Source organism: Trachinotus anak, unplaced genomic scaffold, assembly GCF_046630095.1.
Source record: "Trachinotus anak isolate AG129_WGS33_773 ecotype Australia unplaced genomic scaffold, CSIRO_AGI_Tana_v1 ptg000001l, whole genome shotgun sequence".
Lineage (NCBI taxonomy): Eukaryota > Metazoa > Chordata > Actinopteri > Carangiformes > Carangidae > Trachinotus > Trachinotus anak.
Window position 1 is genome coordinate 21,809,195 of NW_027273852.1, and position 18,724 is coordinate 21,827,918.

Consider the following 18,724-nt stretch of genomic DNA (forward strand, 5'->3'; position numbering starts at 1 on the left):
TGTGTTTTCAAAAATAATTTTGAGGATTGCAGCTCACAGCACTGGTTTGTGCTGTGTTTGTGCTCTGAAAGATGGAAAAGAGGAGAAATTAGCTTGTTTAGGGTGTTCTGTCTGAGCTGATAAATACCCACATCCCCGTCTTTCAGAGCCCCCACCTACCTAGCACAGTGCTGTTAAACCTTGGTTACACTGCACTCGGAGATGCAAGAGTGCAGTGTAGCCCCAAAAAAAGTTTCAAAAACACACCGTCACCGATCAAAGCGTCTCACACAGAGGCTTGAACATTTACGAGCGTAGCAACCCAGGGATGCGACGTGACGGGGCTGTTTTACCAGTTAGCAGCTCACTCACCCCTATGTCTGTGCTCCGTTAGTTAACCAGCTTGTTACAAACAGCTCACCAACAGTGTGTCATAGTGAAGTGAGGCTGTTCTTACTGTGCATTTATGCGGCTTCTCCCCTGTGTGTCGCCTCATGTGGACCACCAGCATGTACTGAGCCTTGAAGGGCTTCTGTTCCCGCGAGCACTCATCCCAGCGACACACAAACTCCTTCTTCTCACCGTGGATGTGGTCGTTGTTGATGTGCTGAGGAGACAGCAAGTCCAACTTAATTCAAGATGGTTATCACAATATATCTTAACACACTTGTGTGATAAAAGGGTGTAGATGGCAAGTGTGTGAGTCTGTGTCTGAGCATGTGTGAGTGTTTGTTACTACAAATGAGTCAGCAAATTCTTGTCTTTTTCGCACCAGAAGATTGTCTCTCTTTCAGGTGCCAATGCATATGTGCATGCACAAAACACACACACACCCACATGTTGTGAGTGGCAGTGCCATCCATCATGGCTGACAGTTATTATGCATCTGTCAACAGGAGACAATTGCTTTACAAGCGCTGTCTGTTTTTTCAGGCTGTGTGTGTGTGGTAGTTTCTCAACGAAGAGGAACTTCCTCAGATCCCTGTAAAAGTGACCAGGAAGAGGATTTTGTGACCACCTTGTATTTATCTTCTGTTCTCCTCACTTTCAGCAGCAGCAGGGGACACAGAGTTTCCTGCGTGAAGCCTAAACCTACACTTAAATTTTGATTTAGCTGGTTGGGTAATTTATACGGTGGCCCTGAGAGCTCAACACACTTCAACAAAGAAAACATGCAAACAGACAAAACACAAACACATTCAGAAAACATCTTTTTCAATTTGACAACACAAGTGATGCAAATACTCAACAGAAATGTTTCCAAGTGGACACAGAAAAATACATGGATGTATTATAATTCATCCTGGTGCATTTGTTTTTCAACGTGTTTAGCTTAAAAAGTCACAAATCAGTGAACAATAACTGCGTCCCAGCCAGGTTCTTCACTTTTTGTGTCCCCTGCAAACACTTCTGTTATGTTGCGAGTATTTGCAGCACATTTGTGTATTTGGTTGTGCTGTATTTGCAGCACACATGTTGTCAAATTGATGATGTTTTCGGAATGTGTTTATGTTTTGTCTGTTTGCATGTGTTGAGCTCTCAGGTCCACTGCAAACTCCAGAGAAACAAACCTAAATGTGAAATCTCAGAGATTTCTCTTTGTCTCCACAGCTCAGTGATCCATTTTAGTCTAAATCCAGCATGTCCTCCACCTTTCATCATGTTGCTTGTCTTGTTGAAATGATTAATTTGTGTAGACATGCAAGATAGTGACACATTACCCACAGTTATCTTAATTATGCCCTCAGATACAACAGGCTTTATCAAACTCAAAAAACTTACTCTGCAGACAAACACATACTTACTGTAAACACATACACATATACACACACACACACCACACACACACACACACACAATGTTTCTGAACAGACACACACTTTGAAAACTCTCATACTGTGCACCACATGCAAATAATCCACACACCCAAAGGAACCACTTCATTTCCTCAGGACATCCAGGCCCACAGTGCTCCACTTATGTGGCCACTGCTTCACCAGTGAAAAAGCTCAGTGGTCGATGATTCTGCTGAGATCTATTTTGGGTGGAGGAGGAGTGGAAACAAGTGTGTGGCCCAAGCGTAGGCCTCTATTTTCAGGCTACACACTACTGTGAATCCATAATTTGGGGGCTCTTGAAACAGGATTACTTTGGTTAAGCAGAAGTCAGAAAAACCCACAGGTGTTTTTTTTTTTTTTTTGCTGATATTGTGAGAACCTTGTATGAAACCCTGGATGAGCTTAGGGAGATGCTGTCAGGAGTTTTTGAATAACGTTAATGGAAAGCACATTTAAGAATGTGTTGGCCTCATATTGTCCCTCCACATCCGAGGTCTAACCACTGACCCACACTGGAATCACTCAGCCTGGCAAGCTTTCACAGAGTTCGTAGCCGTGGGAGCTGAAGCTGGGGCAAAAGTTCTTAAAGGTAACTCTGGTCCTGACTTGTAGCAGCTCATAGTGACCTGTCCACCACCTCCCATCAGTCTCTGCGCCTGTGGACCTTACACATGCCCCCCTCCCGCCACTGCTCTGACATCCAGTGAGAGCAGAGGAAAGCAAGAGGAGAAGTTGGCCTGGAAAAGGGAGGAGCACAAGGTTCCATAACTCCAGAGCTGCTGGCATGACGATGGATTTATGGCCGGCCCTGTGGGCTTCAGGGGTTGGGGGGGTGTTGCTGGGAGTGAGAGGTTAGGGGTCAGGGGTCACGGGGCAGAGGAGTTGGTGGGGCACAGCTGCAGGGCTTGGGCTTGAATTTGGCGAGAGCCGGCAGGCTCATTAATGTTGCGCGTGTCAACCCAACAGGAAAGGATCAGTTTCTGGAGCTCCGTCTGACTGGACTCAATCAGCGAGGATTTAATGAGCAGCAGAGGAGCCGTTTGAACTTTTCACTTTTCACCAAACAAAATGCAGCAGCTCTGATCATGTTTACTTTCATTAAAGCAAAGGAAAATAATAATACTGACGACACGACTGATGTCCAGAGGAGCAAGATGAAACATTTTCAGTGGAATAAGGCTGTAACTAATTTTTATTTTTATTATTGATTAATCTGTTTTCAAATCTATTTTCTTGATTGATCAAAGCAACTGAAACCAGTGGATGTTTCTTATTTTTGGCTCAATAGCTGTTGACTAATAAACTAATCAACTAATTGTTGCAGCTATAGGTTTCAATTTCCAGCTCTGTGGTCTTCTGTTGGCCTGTGATAAAACAGTGTGACAGTCTTTGTCATTCAGTGAGTCTCTGCTTGCTCGTTGTGGGAACTGTTGGGTTTTTTTCTGTAACAAAGTAAGGTCTTGACCTTACCCTGTAAAGTGCCTTGAGATAATGTATATTATGATTTGGCACAATACAAATAAAATTGAATTGAATTTAATTACAGCAACCAGAATGACACCAAGGCTGATACTCACATGGACGAGTTGGTCCTGGGTGTCATACTCCTTGGTGCAGCCCTCCCAGTGGCAGTTGGTCTCATATATGGCCTCAGGCTCCTGCTTGCACTCGTCCTTATCCAGATCCTCACTCAAGTCCAAGATCCCTCCACCATGGTCCTGGAGAAAGGGGACGACAGATGCATGTGTGTCCATTAGTGCATACAAGTGATTAGAATATAAAAACATGCAAACACTGAGTCTGTGGTCAATATGCTACGGACACATTCTGTCTTATCTTATCTTATCTGGGTCTTAATCCTAAGGGTTGCTGCTTGATCTCAGTGTGTGACAGAACCTCTTGTCATTAATTAAAGCTGCATTTTTATTCATTATCTGCAATCAGTTAGAGCCAAAGTAGCAACCGTAGTTAAAGAGAGAGGACTGTTTCTACTGTAAGAAATTGAAGCTGCGATGGAAATAGATAAGTTGCATTAAAAAAAATCTATACAGTCGGGATTTTTGAAGGTGAATGAACCAAACAATTTCCATTTTTGTATTTTTCTACTAACTTTAGATCTACTTTCTCTGATTGTCTTACCTGAGAGCTTGGGGAGATGGGCAGCGGACCGTCTGCTTCCGTTTTGACCTTTGACCTCTTGGTGGTCAGCGGGTTGACAGTGCTGCTCACTGCTGGGTCTCCACCAGCATTCTGAAAGATAAGACAGGGTTGAGGAGACAGAGCAGATATGGTTTCCTGAAGGCAGGATAAGTAACATTCAGTGAATCACTCCATTAATCCTGACACTCACCAACATACCCACTCATCTGTCCATGCATTCATTAGTCCTCCCACTTAATTTTATCACTCAATCATTTCATATACTACTGCTTTCCACACAGTCATCGCAGAGAGCGGCCGAGGGGAATCAGATAACTACATCACAAAGATACAATGCAACTGTTTTTGGCTCAGCAATAGATGTGAGGAGTCGGGGTTGCGCCAGGCACTGCAGCCCATAAGTCAGACGGGGACCTGCCGCCGAGACTAAACAGTTTAGACTTCTTTATGATCGCCAAAAGCCACAAGAAAATATGAAAGAAGAGGAGTTATTACCCTCGGTACAGAGTGGGGAGGAGGCAGAGTCGGGGGTTGGGGAGGGAAGGGGCTTTGATCTGCCAACAGATTCTGAACAAGACAGAAAGACAAAGACTCAGAAGGCCTGTTGAAGCCTTAATGGAGACGAAAAGAAAGGAAAGATATAAATGAGAGAGAGTGTGTGTATATGTAGGCCCATTGGAGGAGGTCCAACATCGGAGGGGGGTCTCCTAATCCCACCCAGACGCTACAGTGCATTTGAGCACGACGATGATTCATTCAGTGGCTGGAAACCAAAAGGGAAATATGGTTCTGATCACTGTGGAAATGAAGCTGAATGTATGTTTGTGTATGTATATGGATGGGGAGGGTGTGTGTCTTTGTTTGTTATGTGTGTAAGTGTAGACAAAAAGGTCCAAATACAGACTCCTGGATACTTGGATACCGTCGGCATACACTGTGCTGCAACAGAGGTGGAGGCGGCTGACTTCAGTGTGAGCTGGAGCGACTCACTGAGGGGGAAGTTTACTTTACGAGTGGCTGTGGTGTAAACAGAGGACTGATAAAGAGAGACAGAGGAGACAGTAGGAAGTAAGACAGATGGAGCTGGGAGGGAGTCTTCTGCATATTTCTGACCTGAGACACAATTTAACAAAAAAAAAAACAAAAACAAAAACTTAATCCATGACAATTTATAAATGTAAACTACAGTTACCGCACAAGCCTTCACCCTCACCTCTGAGTAAGAGCCAAAACAATTAGTCGATTAACAGATGCACAAAAAAAAAAGATCAAATGAGGAGAAGAACATGAAATTAGGTCAGAGAGTTCATCATTTCTCCTATTGATGTGTATCAATAGAAAACTCAAACTTAGCCCAGACCTTCAAGATTACACCACCCACGCCTCATCATTTTACCAGTGATATGGATTTGCTCCCATTGATGACTGTGTCATGATAAACAAAAGATTGAGTCGATCTGAGCTTTGCAAGTGAAATTGAAGAATGAGGACATAATGTCTCTGTGCCAGACAATAAAGAAATAACCACAATAATGGACACAGCTGTACAGGTTGTTTTGAGCGGCCTCACAAAAATAACAACTCGTAAATCTGCATTATTAATCTATATCTAATCTAATCTATAATAAAAACAAAATAACCTCCTTAACAGTAAAATGTCAGTCTGAATGAAGAAGCTAAATAAAAAAGCAGCTCAGTCTGATTATAAGGAAACTGCATATGGCATATTACGGTTTTCTCTACATATTATCATATCAGTATATCACATGGCTGTTTCTTTCCTCGGGATCAAGTTTTTGGATGTTTTTATGGCTCTGATTAACATTTATACACCATACATCTATTCACACTGATCACAAGGCATCAGATCTATTGATCCATGATCTGTTTGGTAGCAGGAGTTATTTGAGGAAGCCTTGATCTACCCCACAGGTATGCATCCATATAAATAGGTTCTAAGGTTCAGGATTTGAGGACTGAAAGAGAAAGAGAAAGCCTATATGCACTGGAATCTGTGGACATTTTTAGTATACAAGTGACACAGCTGTGTGTGGAAATGCCCCCATTTCCTACCTGGTTTGCCTCAGAGTTTGAGCTGTTGTGGGAGGCAGACATAGGCGAAGCGGTGAGGGGGTGTTGTCGAGCAGAGAAGGAGGATGGCGACGGTTGGATGAGAGGAGGCGTGTGGCCGAAGGCGTTGAGACCCCTCTGCTGGGACAACAGCTGCTGGTACGCCACTGGATTGATGGGATGAGGGAAACTGAATGAGGGGCTGGGCGAGAGGGAAAAGGAAACAGTTATCTTGTGGAAATTATAAGTGAAGGTCTGTCTACTGGATGGTGTTCAACAAAAACCCACAGTAGAAACAGTTACATTTCTATTAACTCAGTTAAGATGTTGATTTAATGTGAACAATGTGATTCGAAAGTATGTGTCATTTATGCTTGTCCTACTTTTGACTGAAAACTGGGGGACAATGACAAACCCCAGAAACATTGACTTTACTAGTTGAACACACTGATTTTCAAAGTTGAGAACCTACAACTATAATTTTTTCAGGGGCTTGTTGTGTAATGGCATTTGTTTCTACAAACTAACTTGTGATTATATAATTCCCACTGTTGGTGGAGTCAGTATTTGTGCAAGATTGTGCAAATGTTCCCATCCCTATAGGCTTGGGCCAATATTCCATGATATTGAATATCGCCCATTCGGTAATATCAAATTTCACTATATTTCCTGCCATGTGAAATTATATCATTATTATATTGAAAAAGACAAGTAGAACATAACATACAACAACATAATTATATTATCAATCTAATATACAATATAATATATATATAATATACTATAATATCAATTCTTGATTATATTTGTCTGGACTGTAATGAGATATTGAACAAATAGAGTGTTACTTTAAAAAGTTGATCAGTGGCAATTCTACATTGTTAGATGTCCTTCAAAGACAGTTACTTACACACCCGAGGTGGTTGTACTTGATAATATTCAAAAATGCGACCTGAAGTTTGGTCACAAATATAATCTATACTGACGCTTTCTTGTATCTATGCAGAAGAGTGTAAATGTGTTTGTACCTGTGTGTCACCATCTGTTAAATATTTAGCAGGGCTCTGTCTACATACCTGATCCCTCCGACTGACAGGTGCCCGTAGGAGCTGCTGGCAGCTGAGCTGGAGCGGGAGTTGTTGATGTACGCCACTAGGGAGTTGGGTGAGGTGCGGATCATGGTCTGCAGGTCAATGCTGGCATCTGACAGCGGAGAAATGGACAGGGCCCTCTTCCTGCTCAGCCGGGGTGTCAGCCGTGGGCTGGAGAAACGTGACACTGGACACAAAGACAGAGCAGCAACAGCGTCACCTATTTTAGTATCACTAGCTCAATGGACAAATTGAAATCAGAAATCAGCTGCTTGCAAACAAATGTGTACATGTTTATTATCTTGCGGACAACGTTGTCATGCCTCACATGGACAAATACCGTCATATGCAAATTCCCTGTTCTTCCTTTAAACCTCCACATGGCCTCAATAGAAACCAGCATTTATCCTGGACCATGTAACAAGAAACATTTAGCCCCCAAGCATTCTAGTGGAGGTCAAAGCCATGCTAAGCTACACAATATCTCCTGCATCTCTCTCTCTCACACTCACACACACACACACACACACACACACACACACACACACACACACACACACACACACACACACACACACACACGACTCCCCTATTTAACATTCGCATCCTCTTATGCATAATGAATTGCCCCCAATCATTCTCAGTAATTACCGTGATAGCAATCTCTTTCAGACCGCTGTACTTGGGTGAGTTAAAAGGAGGCAATTTAAACAAATTGATCTCAGAATACCATTAAAAAAGAACAAGGCTGACTCACAAAGGTAGGGTTCATGGCCTCCTGCTAGACCTGGCTGTTGCACTATTTTATTATTCTTGTAGAAAACCATGGGGGAGGCTACTTTCCCATGAACTTCAAGAGAAAGCTATTTGTTTTTCCATACATTCTCATGTGTATTTCTTTTTTTTTTTAACAAATCTGAGACACGTAGCTCCTACAGAGACAGATCACTTGCTGGGACCAACAGGTGCTGCTTCGCTGTACGAGGGGACGGAGAGCAGCGCTGGGTTGTGTTTGTGCAAACGTGTAATTAGGTCTTAAAGCAGACATCATCAGAGGTGCGAGAGGCAGGAAACTCATAACAGGCCCATCACAACACACCTAAGCACATGCACAGTGACCTAACACACACACACACACACACACACACGTCAGCTTCACTGCTGCCAATATGCTGCCAATCCCAGAGTCTTTGCTGGTGAAACTCACAGCCCCTCAGGCCAAATGAATCCAGGCACCGCCATAATCACCACACCAGACCTCCAGCCATAAACCAGCGTCTTACTTCCAAAACTATTATGTTTGGAGGTGGCGAGTCATGTGCACTTAGTTAAAGGGCCCCCGGGAACTTCAGACAGCAGACGACAGTAGTTTGGAGCCTCGAAGAAAAGAAAAAAAAAAAAACTGGTGGAGTGATAGAGACGTGTATGAAAGAGCTGGCAAAACAACAAACGGTCCTCAGGAATGCGCCTCTTTAGGGCTAATAAATAAATGTGTCATCTTTCGTTCGCCACACAGAGGGTTGGGCGTGGAGCTGCTAGGATTTGCAGTGAGGCGAGCTCGCCGCCTTGGCAACGGTTTTAATGAGAGATAAGTGTATTAGTATCCCCCCGTTTGCAAAGCAGAAAACAGGCCTCACAACCTGGTGGCCTGATAGCCTGGCGCCTGCCTCACCCTTCTGGGAACTGTGCCCAAAACACCGCCCTCTACGCCCACTCGATCTATACATCTACCTCAGCTCAGAAGAATTCTCTTCGCCTCCAGCTACAAAGCTTTAGACGTCTGTGAAGTTCGGTCGGCTGATGCTGAACTGCGGACAAACCAGTTTGTTTAGCTCAGTCCTCTTCCGGTGGATGTCCTTGGTCAGCCCTAATTTTACCTGGAATAAATTTCACAGGCACACACAGGGACACACAACGCTCACCACTTGGTAAAGGAGTGTTTTATAGGTGGCGGTTATAATTGAAAGGGTGAGCAGGTTCCGGCAGGGAGTAAGAAAACAGATGTTGCACAGGCAGTGGTGGTGCAGCAGCGTGTGGTAATATGGCATGTGTGGGTACGTGTATGTGAGTGTGTGTCTGTTGTATGTGCTCTGTGGACTCTATCGTGGGACGGTTGTAATTGTGGGATCTGGATTTATATAGAGAGTCATAATTGCAGTGCACATTGATACAGTGAAAAAAAGAAATGAAAAAGTATGTGTGTGTGTGTGTGTGTGTGTGTGTGTGTGTGTGTGTGTGTGTGTGTGTGTGTGTGATTATTTAAGTATTTGCCTGTACTGTCTGAACTACTGAAATTGCTTTGTGGAAAATGAAAACACTTTAATTGGAGGGCTGTACTAATCCCCAAACAGATCTGGATCTGGCATGTAGTGGGTCACTATAGGACTCCATAAAGACCTGTTAGCCCCTGCAGCCTTTTCTCCACAACTGGGGCTGTGGGCTAACATTGCATTGTGAACAATAAAAAAAAAACAAAAAAAAAAAACTTATCATCACCTTAACTAGAATTACTGCCTTTTGCTTGTATGCCTCCACCAACTAGTCAAGTTGTAGTTTACATCCATACCTGCCCAGACTTATTAATATACAATGAGGGAGGGAACAGTGGCTTCCTGAATGGTTTAAAGAGCATGACATTTAGCTTTGTGCTTGGGCAATATCCAAAATTTAATCGCTTGATGGAGTCCAGCCCAAATACGACACTATTTCTAATATTTTTGCAGGGTGGGGAGTGGTGGTTTTGAATGGAATTGTATTATTGTATTTTATGTTTCAGGTGTTTTGTCACATGCCAAGGTACAGTGTACAGTAAGCAAAGCAGTGAAATGAAGGTTGGACTCTGCTCTTTATGGCAGCAAATATCGTGCTATTCGATCTTGGCCCAAGCCTAGTTGAGATGGGGCCTTTCTTGTTGTCTTCAGTTTGGAAATATTTCGATTTGAGTTCACAGATAAATTATGGAGAAACGTGTGGAGACAGTGTGTATAGTGTACTGTATAATTCTATACTTCCCAAGTTGACCCTTTCAAAACAGTGGGCTTCAAAGCCTCAGTGATTCAACAAGACTTCATCAACCCATCACTGATGAACTTCACAGTCTCCATGTCTCAGCCCAACTAAATATGGCTCTCCACCACAATCATCAAAACAGAGAATGAGAGAATATCTTTTGGAGGGATGTTGTTCATCCCTCCAGTAGAGTCAAGAGACTTGGAGAGTCAAGGCCAAGGAAACAGTGAAGATGTTTTGGAGGCTGAAGGTGGAACAAAACTTTACTGAGACACTTTATATTGGTTTTTCCATTAATTTGTCACTCATCTGCATGTAGTGAAGACTTTGAAGGAAAGCTATTAAAGTGTATTTGCAGAGCAGTATGAAGTTACAGCGAATCTGACCTTTGACCTTTTGTCATTTTTATCATATTAGACCTTTGTGTGAAATTTAGTCACAATCAGTGCATTAATTATTGAATTAATTAAAAAACTTGCTTACTTTGTGAGGGAACTGTAAAGTTGACCTCTGACCTTTGACCACCAAAATCCAATCAGTTCATCCTTGAGTCCAAGTGAACATTTGTGCCAAATTTGAAGAAATTTCCCTTTTGGCCTTCCTGAGATATCTTGTTCATGAGAATGGGACGGACAGATGGTCAACCCGTTGCCCGTGTGGATGCATAAAAAAAGCATTTTTTAGAGGTAAGACAATAAATTCTCAAATTTACAACTTCAAATTCAGATTTATATCATATCTGTGAGTGAAAGCAGTCGCAGTTTCCACTTTTCTGAGAATCCAGTGGCCTCTTCTTAAGTTCATGAAGACAGTGAAACTAACAAAGACAGTTGAGTTACGCCAACAACAGAATGATGAGCAGTCTGAGTTGGACTGCTGCTGAGCTGAATACAGAAACAGTGCCAGAAGTACAGCTCAGTGCCAAAAGAAATGCAAACCTTGTAATATCCTTGAATGTGTGAACAAAACAGCTCTTCCTGAGCCTGAAAACAGCGCCAGGCCAACAGGATGCATGAAATCTTGTTATTTAATGGGTTTATTAAGTTTTATTCTGATAGCTTGAGATGTTTACTGTGCAGTGACCTTATCCTCCTTTTCATGTTCTTGTAAAGGATTTAAGTTTGAATAGTTTAATGTTGTGTGGATGCATGTGTGCAACTTTGGAGGAGGATCTCTTGTAAACCTTTCTAAGCGTAGCCAATGGTGTGTTACCAGTGTCCATGATGCAGAAAAAGACTGCAGCCAATTATGATAGAATGACCCTGTCCAGACCTGGTATTACCAAGTTAGCATCATTGCTAATATATGGAGTCAAATCAGAGTGGTGTTACAGGTCATAATGTGTCACCAGCTTTAATAAAAGTAGATACTACAGTGGAGCTGAATACCAACAACTCTAATGCCTCATATATGTTTACTGTTTTTTTTTTTTTTTTTTAACTTTTAAAATCATCTTTGTTTATTTACTTAGGGAACAAATTCAGTCAGCACAAACCCCACGTCCTGAGCAGTTGGCCTCTGTGGATAATCTTTGGCATGTCCACCATGACCTTGTCTAAGGTGAAGCGGGAGCTGCTCTATGCTGGGCAACCCACCCAGCCACCCACCCCCCACCACAGCCTGAGTTTGTGCCAGCAGGGCCCCATGTCTCCACATCTTCAGCCAGCCTAGCCCCCCCACCCCCCCCACCCGTTGGAGAATATTTATTTTCCCTGCTATATCTCACTAATACTAACACTGTGAATTTTATTAGCGAGGGAGCTCGCACTGAATCCTCTTTGAGCCCCCAGTGTCCAGCCCAAAGCCGCCGCTGTGTTTGTCAGTGTGTTTATGCACACACTTCTACACATGTGCTCATGAACCAACATATAGTTAAGTGTTTGTATATGCTGTCTGAGGGGACCCAACCCCCTTCTCCCTGCCTCCTCTCTCCTCACCGCCACATCGGTACACAAATCTATCGGCCTCTCTCCTTGTGCTGCATCAACACTAAAATCTCTTTTTTCTCGGCATGGCAGACATTTATTTTGGCTGCTGCTTTTGTCGTGGGGGCTTCAGCGATTTCCCGTAAGCCGCTCTGATATTTCTCTGCCCACCCACCCCTTACATACCTGCTCGCTCATATACAAACAGTCCTGTGAATGCCTCCCAATGTGAAATAATGTTACTTTATTTACACTTAGAGCAATGGTGGTGTACCAATGCTAATGCCAACCACACTTAAATTACTTCTAATTAAGGAATTAGTGTTTCTCTGCCTTACTTCTATTGGGGTACAGAGACTGAGTCTAGCTTTGTGTAAAACATTTACACATGTACTTTACTGTACTTTGGTATTATGGTGGTGGTAAATATGGCCTAATGTAATTGGAAAGCCCTCTCTGTTACAAACAAATGGCATCTAATGGCTTGCTAACCTTTGAGCAAGCAGAGGTCTTTTAACACTGACTTGAACCTGAATTCTCTCCTTGAGTTGAAGTGGGTGGTTCATAAAATGAAGGATTTTAGTTATTGAATACTACTGAATGTAGCTTTCTTTGGTCAGAACTTTCCCATGTTGTGATTTGAAGAAGAGTCAGGGCTTCAGATTAGATGATATCAGCCTGATAATGGCCTGTTCCAACAGACATGGGGCATTGGGAATGTACACTACAATTGGACATGACAATTGCTTGTTTTATTCCTTGTAGTGTCTTAAATGATGCAGCACCACAGCTTCTCTAGCCTTCACAGCACTGCTCACTTGATGCCACTCAACAAATCATTGTTACTGGCGTTAGTCAGTGAGATACACATGATGAAACGAGATGTTGTCAAGCCTGAAAAAACCCACAGTGTAAGCAGACTTCTTGATTACTGTAAGTAAATGATTCTGTCCCAAACCTCCACTGTAAAAGGAAAGATTCAGTGGCATTCATGTACTTCTTCATGTTTTGCAAAGGATTTGACCTTAGCCATGTCATATTACAGCTGTACAGGGTTACTACCATACAGCTGTTAAAATCTTTTTTTCCACTGGTATCTGATACTCTGTACGCTCTGTATCGGCCTATACACAAGTTCAGGTATTGGAGCCGGTATCGGTAAGACAGAAATGGTATCAGAACACCTGTAGTCCTTTCTCTCAGCCAAGTCATCAATATTATGACTCTGTACTTTCATTTGTCAGATCCTTCATATGAAGATTTTCTGCAAATGACCAAGCCTGCACCAGAAGTTTGTAAGTTTTGAGGACAACAACTGTGTTTTCACACAGGCAACAGCTTTAGCAGCTTTAAAATAATACAAAAGCCATGTATTTCAGAGGCATCTTAAAACAAGTCTCATACATGAGGGATTTCAAGAAAACTTGAAATGACATTTTTTCTTTTAGACGGAAATGAAAGGATCCTTAAATACTTGAATGAATACAGTTTTATTCATTAAAGAAAGACAATACTTGATTTAATGACTTGTGGATATTTTTTTAAGAACATGTCTTTGGATGGAAATGTATTTTTGTTGTCCTCTCAGTCTCAATGTCACTTTCACCAGATAACAGACAGTGATTAATGTGTGGAAACACACCATAGACACCATCGGCTCTGCATTTCAACAAGGCCTTTGTAACTGCGGGTAACACCATTTAGTCTAGCAGTTCTGCCTGTCACACTGTCTTATGGCAGTGTGGGAGGAAAAATCCAGCAAACAACTAATGGATCTTATGAAAGAAAAATAATCCAACCATGATGTGGCTGGGTAGGTTTGTGTTTTAAGTGGCGGTCTGTGGTAGTCTGTAGTTGTGGCACTTAAAAACACATCACAACAGTGACAGTTTTTAAATCTCGTCTTCCTCATGTCTGGGGGATAAATTCTTACATTTTAAGTGTCTGGCTTGAGGTGTGCCCAACATCAAATCCCCAAATCCATAAGTGAACCTGTAAGTTGTGCAGCCTTGTCAAAAAAAACCTTTCCTGATGCATGTGTCCACAACTTTTCCACCAGCACACTTCTCACAGCAGTGCTCAGTGTTTTGTGGTTCAGCCGTGAGCTTTGCGATTCACTTATCCAGAGGGGAAAACAGTGAGCGAGAGGGGGGTGGGTGTGAAGCCATGCTACGGGTTCACTGAGGGCTCCCAGTTCTTGCGGTGGGTCTGCTGAGTACAAGTGCATAAATTGATTTTTATTATGGTTTTTATCTGCGCTGCCATCCAAAACTAACATGAAGGGATGAAACACATATTTGCCACCTAAGCCACTACTCCTCCTCCCATGCTCTGGCAGTAAATAAGGTCTTTGATTCCGGCCAAGGCTGCCCGCGATGACCATTAGTTGGCTGGCTTTGGTCAATATGGGCCCTGTGTTGGGGAGGCTGCAGTGGAAGGGCCTCCAGACTGGCAGAGTGGCCCAATCCTGACCACATCACTCCTGACATGGTAGAACACTAAATAAAAGCTGCTGGGATGGTGGCAGTGAGTGCGGAGGCATTGGAGCAGGAGGGGGGTTTGTGGCTATTTGAGCAAACAACTTCCCCAAACAAGTGTGGGCAAAGGCAGCACAGCGGCGGTCACTGAGCTGGCTGGAGGTAGAGAAGAAAAGGGGGGAGGATGGAGGGAGGAGATAGAGGTGGTCTACATTTTCTGCGAAGCCCCTAACCCCACCTCACCCTTCCCTCTCAGAGCCGCTGTGTTTAACTAAGTGATTGAGGTAATTAAAAAGATTAATTGCGAGCGATCCTGTATCTGATTCAGTTTTTTTTTCAGTCTCCCTGTTGTGTTTTCCTACCTGAGCATGAGGATGCCTGCATTGCTGTCAGGTAGTGACTTTGGGGAGCGTAACGCTGCAGCGGTGAAGGCAGTGAGGCAGTTTTGTTTTTTTTTTCTGGGTGGGTGGTTGGACGCAATGAAAGAAAGAGTGAGGGCTCCTGGAGTGGCACGGGTGTCAGTGCCAAGAGGAGTATTTGATTATCAGGCATCGAAAAGGCTGACTTTCACGGACAGTTTTCCACTCTGTGCGCTTTCTGTTCTCCATTCATGAGGGCTGAAAGTTTCTTGGATGCATTTTGCTGCTGAAATCAAATGTCTATTCTGGTGCCTGACTGTCATTTTGATAGAGGGCCGAGCTACTAACTGGCTTGAAAAAACAGGCTGGTCTCTGTGAGTGTGCGTGCAAACACATATAAAATGTTTTTCCTGAGCATGTGCCTGGCTGTTTTCAGTTTTGTGTGCCACTGTGTCTCAGTGTTGACCTGCCTCATCCCTGTCGACAGCTCACTCAGTCCGTGAGTTTAATCCCTGCCTTAACAGCTTAAGAGAGCAGAGACCAAGATCCCGAGGTTACACAACTCTCTCCATGCTGCGTTTTTACTGTTACTCTGGATTTATTTTGTAGGATGTTGCTCATAATAACAGAACAAACACCAACAGGAGAGACTCCAAGGTAATGTGTTTTTACGAGCTCCTGGCCCTGGGACTTTTCATGTTTACATACCCTCAACAAGCTGTGGCCCCCATGCTATGTTAAAGTCCAAAAGCTCCACTAGCTTTGATGTGGGGAACTCTTCCACGGAAAAGAAACATGAAGAAGAATAGGATGGTATCAACATGTCTGGTGCTGAGAACAAAGGGCAAGATAGCTCTTAAGTTTGGCTGTTACTCCTTTACTTGTACTTGCTGATGTCCAAAGCTAACAAATCTCTGTTTTTCTCCTTTTTGTTATTTTCACAGAGCGATCATTCAGGTGTAGCAGCCTTCTCACATTTTATGGGCGATGACTCTTGGTTTTGCCAGTTAAAATGACAAACATTAGCTGTAACTATTATAACAACATTAATGCCAGGAACTCGCTGAAAGGCTGAAAATAAAACTGGGCTCTACAGTGACTGGGCTGTGTATTTTTCATCAAGTTCATCCAGACCAACAGACCGATAAGTCTGCAAGTGTTAGTCAGTGTATTACCTGCAGTGGATTTGGATCGGCCGGCTCCCAGTTTGGGGAAGTAGATGAGCACTGGCACAGGAAACTATGTTCTGGGGCCATCCACAAAAATGTGTTTTTCTCTTTTTTAAAAAGTCCACAGAAAAAAGCCAAAAAAAGCTGCACCTATACTTAACTCTTTTTGATTTAAGCAGCTGATCTGCAGTGTAATACAGTGTGCACCGTGGATGTGCTTGTCTGTGGTTCAGTAGTTGAGAAAAATGTAGTTTCAAAGTAAAGAGCTTTTTTGCAGCTGTCTCCATCCACAGCCGCACGTCGCTCAGCTTCTGTGTGAGTGCTCTGGCTGCTTCTCTAAACTGAGAGGGCACCCATCCAAATCTACTCCAGATAATACGCTGACTGTGTACAGGTACCCCACACAACCTGATGTCAAATAACCAAACTATCACTTCAAGTCTAGTGAAACAATGTTGGTGATTTTTTTTTTGTTTCATGAGTGAGATTTTCCCAGTGAAACTCAAATATTCTGTGTTAAACTAGGACTAAAATGTTGAAAGCTAAAACAGATACCATAAAGGATCTCAACAGATTTGATAAAATGACATCAAAATCCCCCTAAAGTGTAATAATTTCATGTGCTGCTGATACATATATTTTAATTCTAATATCTAACTACATATATAACTGCACATGTAGTGTTACGCTGGAATCTAAATTCATAAATGATTCATGCATTCAGTGGTTCAGTAAAACATCTCTCCTCACCGTCCATGGGGCTGATGTAATCAGGTAGATGAGCTGCTGCGGCTGCGGCTGCGGCTGCGGCGGCGGCTGCACTGCTCTGCACCAGCAGGTCACCATAGGGGCTTCGTTGACTGGCGCTGGCCATCAGGTGGTAGTACTCTGTGGGATTGGCCCCCGGTGGAGGAGGGGGGAGGCTAAACAGGGCACGGTCCTTCAAGTGTTCATGGGTCACTGAGGCAGAAAAGAGGATATGAGGGAGAACAGGTTAGCTTTTTTTCCCCTCTCCTATAAAACAATATTACAGAATGAAAACTGTCATAATAACCCTGTGATGTGATGCTGAAGACATGTCAGAGAAGCAGAGCTAAATACATCCTGATTTTATTTTCCTGTAGTGAAGTAATACAGGATTCACAGACACCCTCTGACAGAATGACAAAAACAAAGACAAGAACAGAAAGGCTGCAGCAGAGCTGAATGGAGGAGGTGAATACCCTGCTTTTACAGATTTGAAGATTTGTGCTCGCGTGCATGCCCCGGGGCATGAGGTTCTTGATAAAAGATGTCTGATGTCTTTGAGGCTTGCTGGGTAATAGGAAAATATCTCTAGGGAGTAAAGGAAGCGGAGGCAGAGAAGGAGCAGGGCAGAGGGGGGCTGCAGAGCAAATTCCTGCACCTCTCTTGTGTTGTGTATACATTAAGCTTGACAGGCTGAAGTCATACGCAAAGTGCAGATGCACACAGATGCACACACACACAGGCACGCACACACACACACACACACACACACACACACACACACACACACACACACACACACACACACACACACACACTCATAATGCTGAGGAAACCTTAAATGCTGCATGTGTAAAGGTAATAGTGACGTAAAATGTGTTAACACCTGCACCCAGTAAAGCCACGTTTAAAAATGTCAGAAAGTGTAAGAGTGAGAGATGGATTGGTTTTCCTCTTTCCTACTTCTAACTGCGCCTGTGTCCCCCTTTCCCCCATTTCCTGCTCTCTCTCTACCGCCTTCCTCCCCCAGTGGGTGTGGGTGTGCAGAGGGAACAGGGGTGTGGACCGATGGTGGTTTAATATGCATGCTGGTGGAAACAGGGGAAGTGGGGGTTGGTATCATGGGGTGGGGGCCAAGTGGGATACTGGGGAAGTGAAACCACAGCCTGCCCCCACCCTCTGCACACACAGACCCATACATAAACGCACGTATAAACTAAAACTCTGGATCTATCAGAACCTATTAGGCCATAGCTGAGGTAACGGTGCACAGGCAGCTTGTTTGTGCTGCAGCAGCAGCGACCCAGGCATATTCCTTTGGTTTCTCCATGGCTGCCAGATCATGTTACCACCACCGCAGAGTAGCAGTTTGTGTCTGCGTGTGTGACCTCACTTACGACCACAGAGGGAAGAGATGTGAAGCAGCTACATTCCCACTGCTCCCAGTAAAACCTGACAAAAAGTTGTTTTCCAAACATAACTCTTAGTTTTATAAACTCATTGACTTGTTCACTCATTCTCCACTCTCCACATGTAAAATGTCAAAGGTTTACTCTAAAGGAGAAGGAAACTGATATTTTGGACACTAACTGATTGTTTTGTGGTGTCTGTATGTCATTCTCTACAAAATGCATTAAATTGTGATTTCTTATCAGAGAGTAGTGTACATGTTATTACTGACTGATTATGGGGATTTTGAGGACTCTGTATTGAGCATACATTTCATGCATCTCATACTAGCAGCTCAGTGATGCTTTGATAATATGCTAACAACAGTGACAAGACTAACATGCTGATATTTGACAGCTACAATGTTTCCCATATCCATTAACTTAATTGAGCATGCTAGTTGCACTAAAAACAAAAGTACATTTAAGGCTGACATAAAAGGGGATAGTTT

General features: G+C 43.3%; 1 protein-coding gene across 1 annotated transcript in view; it reads right to left on the minus strand.

Moving 5' to 3' along the window:
• gli2a (GLI family zinc finger 2a) overlaps nt 1-18,724 on the minus strand; it is an 89,808-nt gene that overhangs the window by 8,888 nt on the left and 62,196 nt on the right. The window contains exons 5-10 of the mRNA XM_071484420.1: nt 16,828-17,037; nt 7,124-7,325; nt 6,051-6,249; nt 3,957-4,067; nt 3,395-3,535; nt 437-586 (exon numbers count right to left, since the gene is read on the minus strand). Coding sequence (XP_071340521.1) covers nt 437-586; nt 3,395-3,535; nt 3,957-4,067; nt 6,051-6,249; nt 7,124-7,325; nt 16,828-17,037 — 1,013 coding nt within the window. The remainder of the gene's footprint in view (nt 1-436; nt 587-3,394; nt 3,536-3,956; nt 4,068-6,050; nt 6,250-7,123; nt 7,326-16,827; nt 17,038-18,724) is intronic.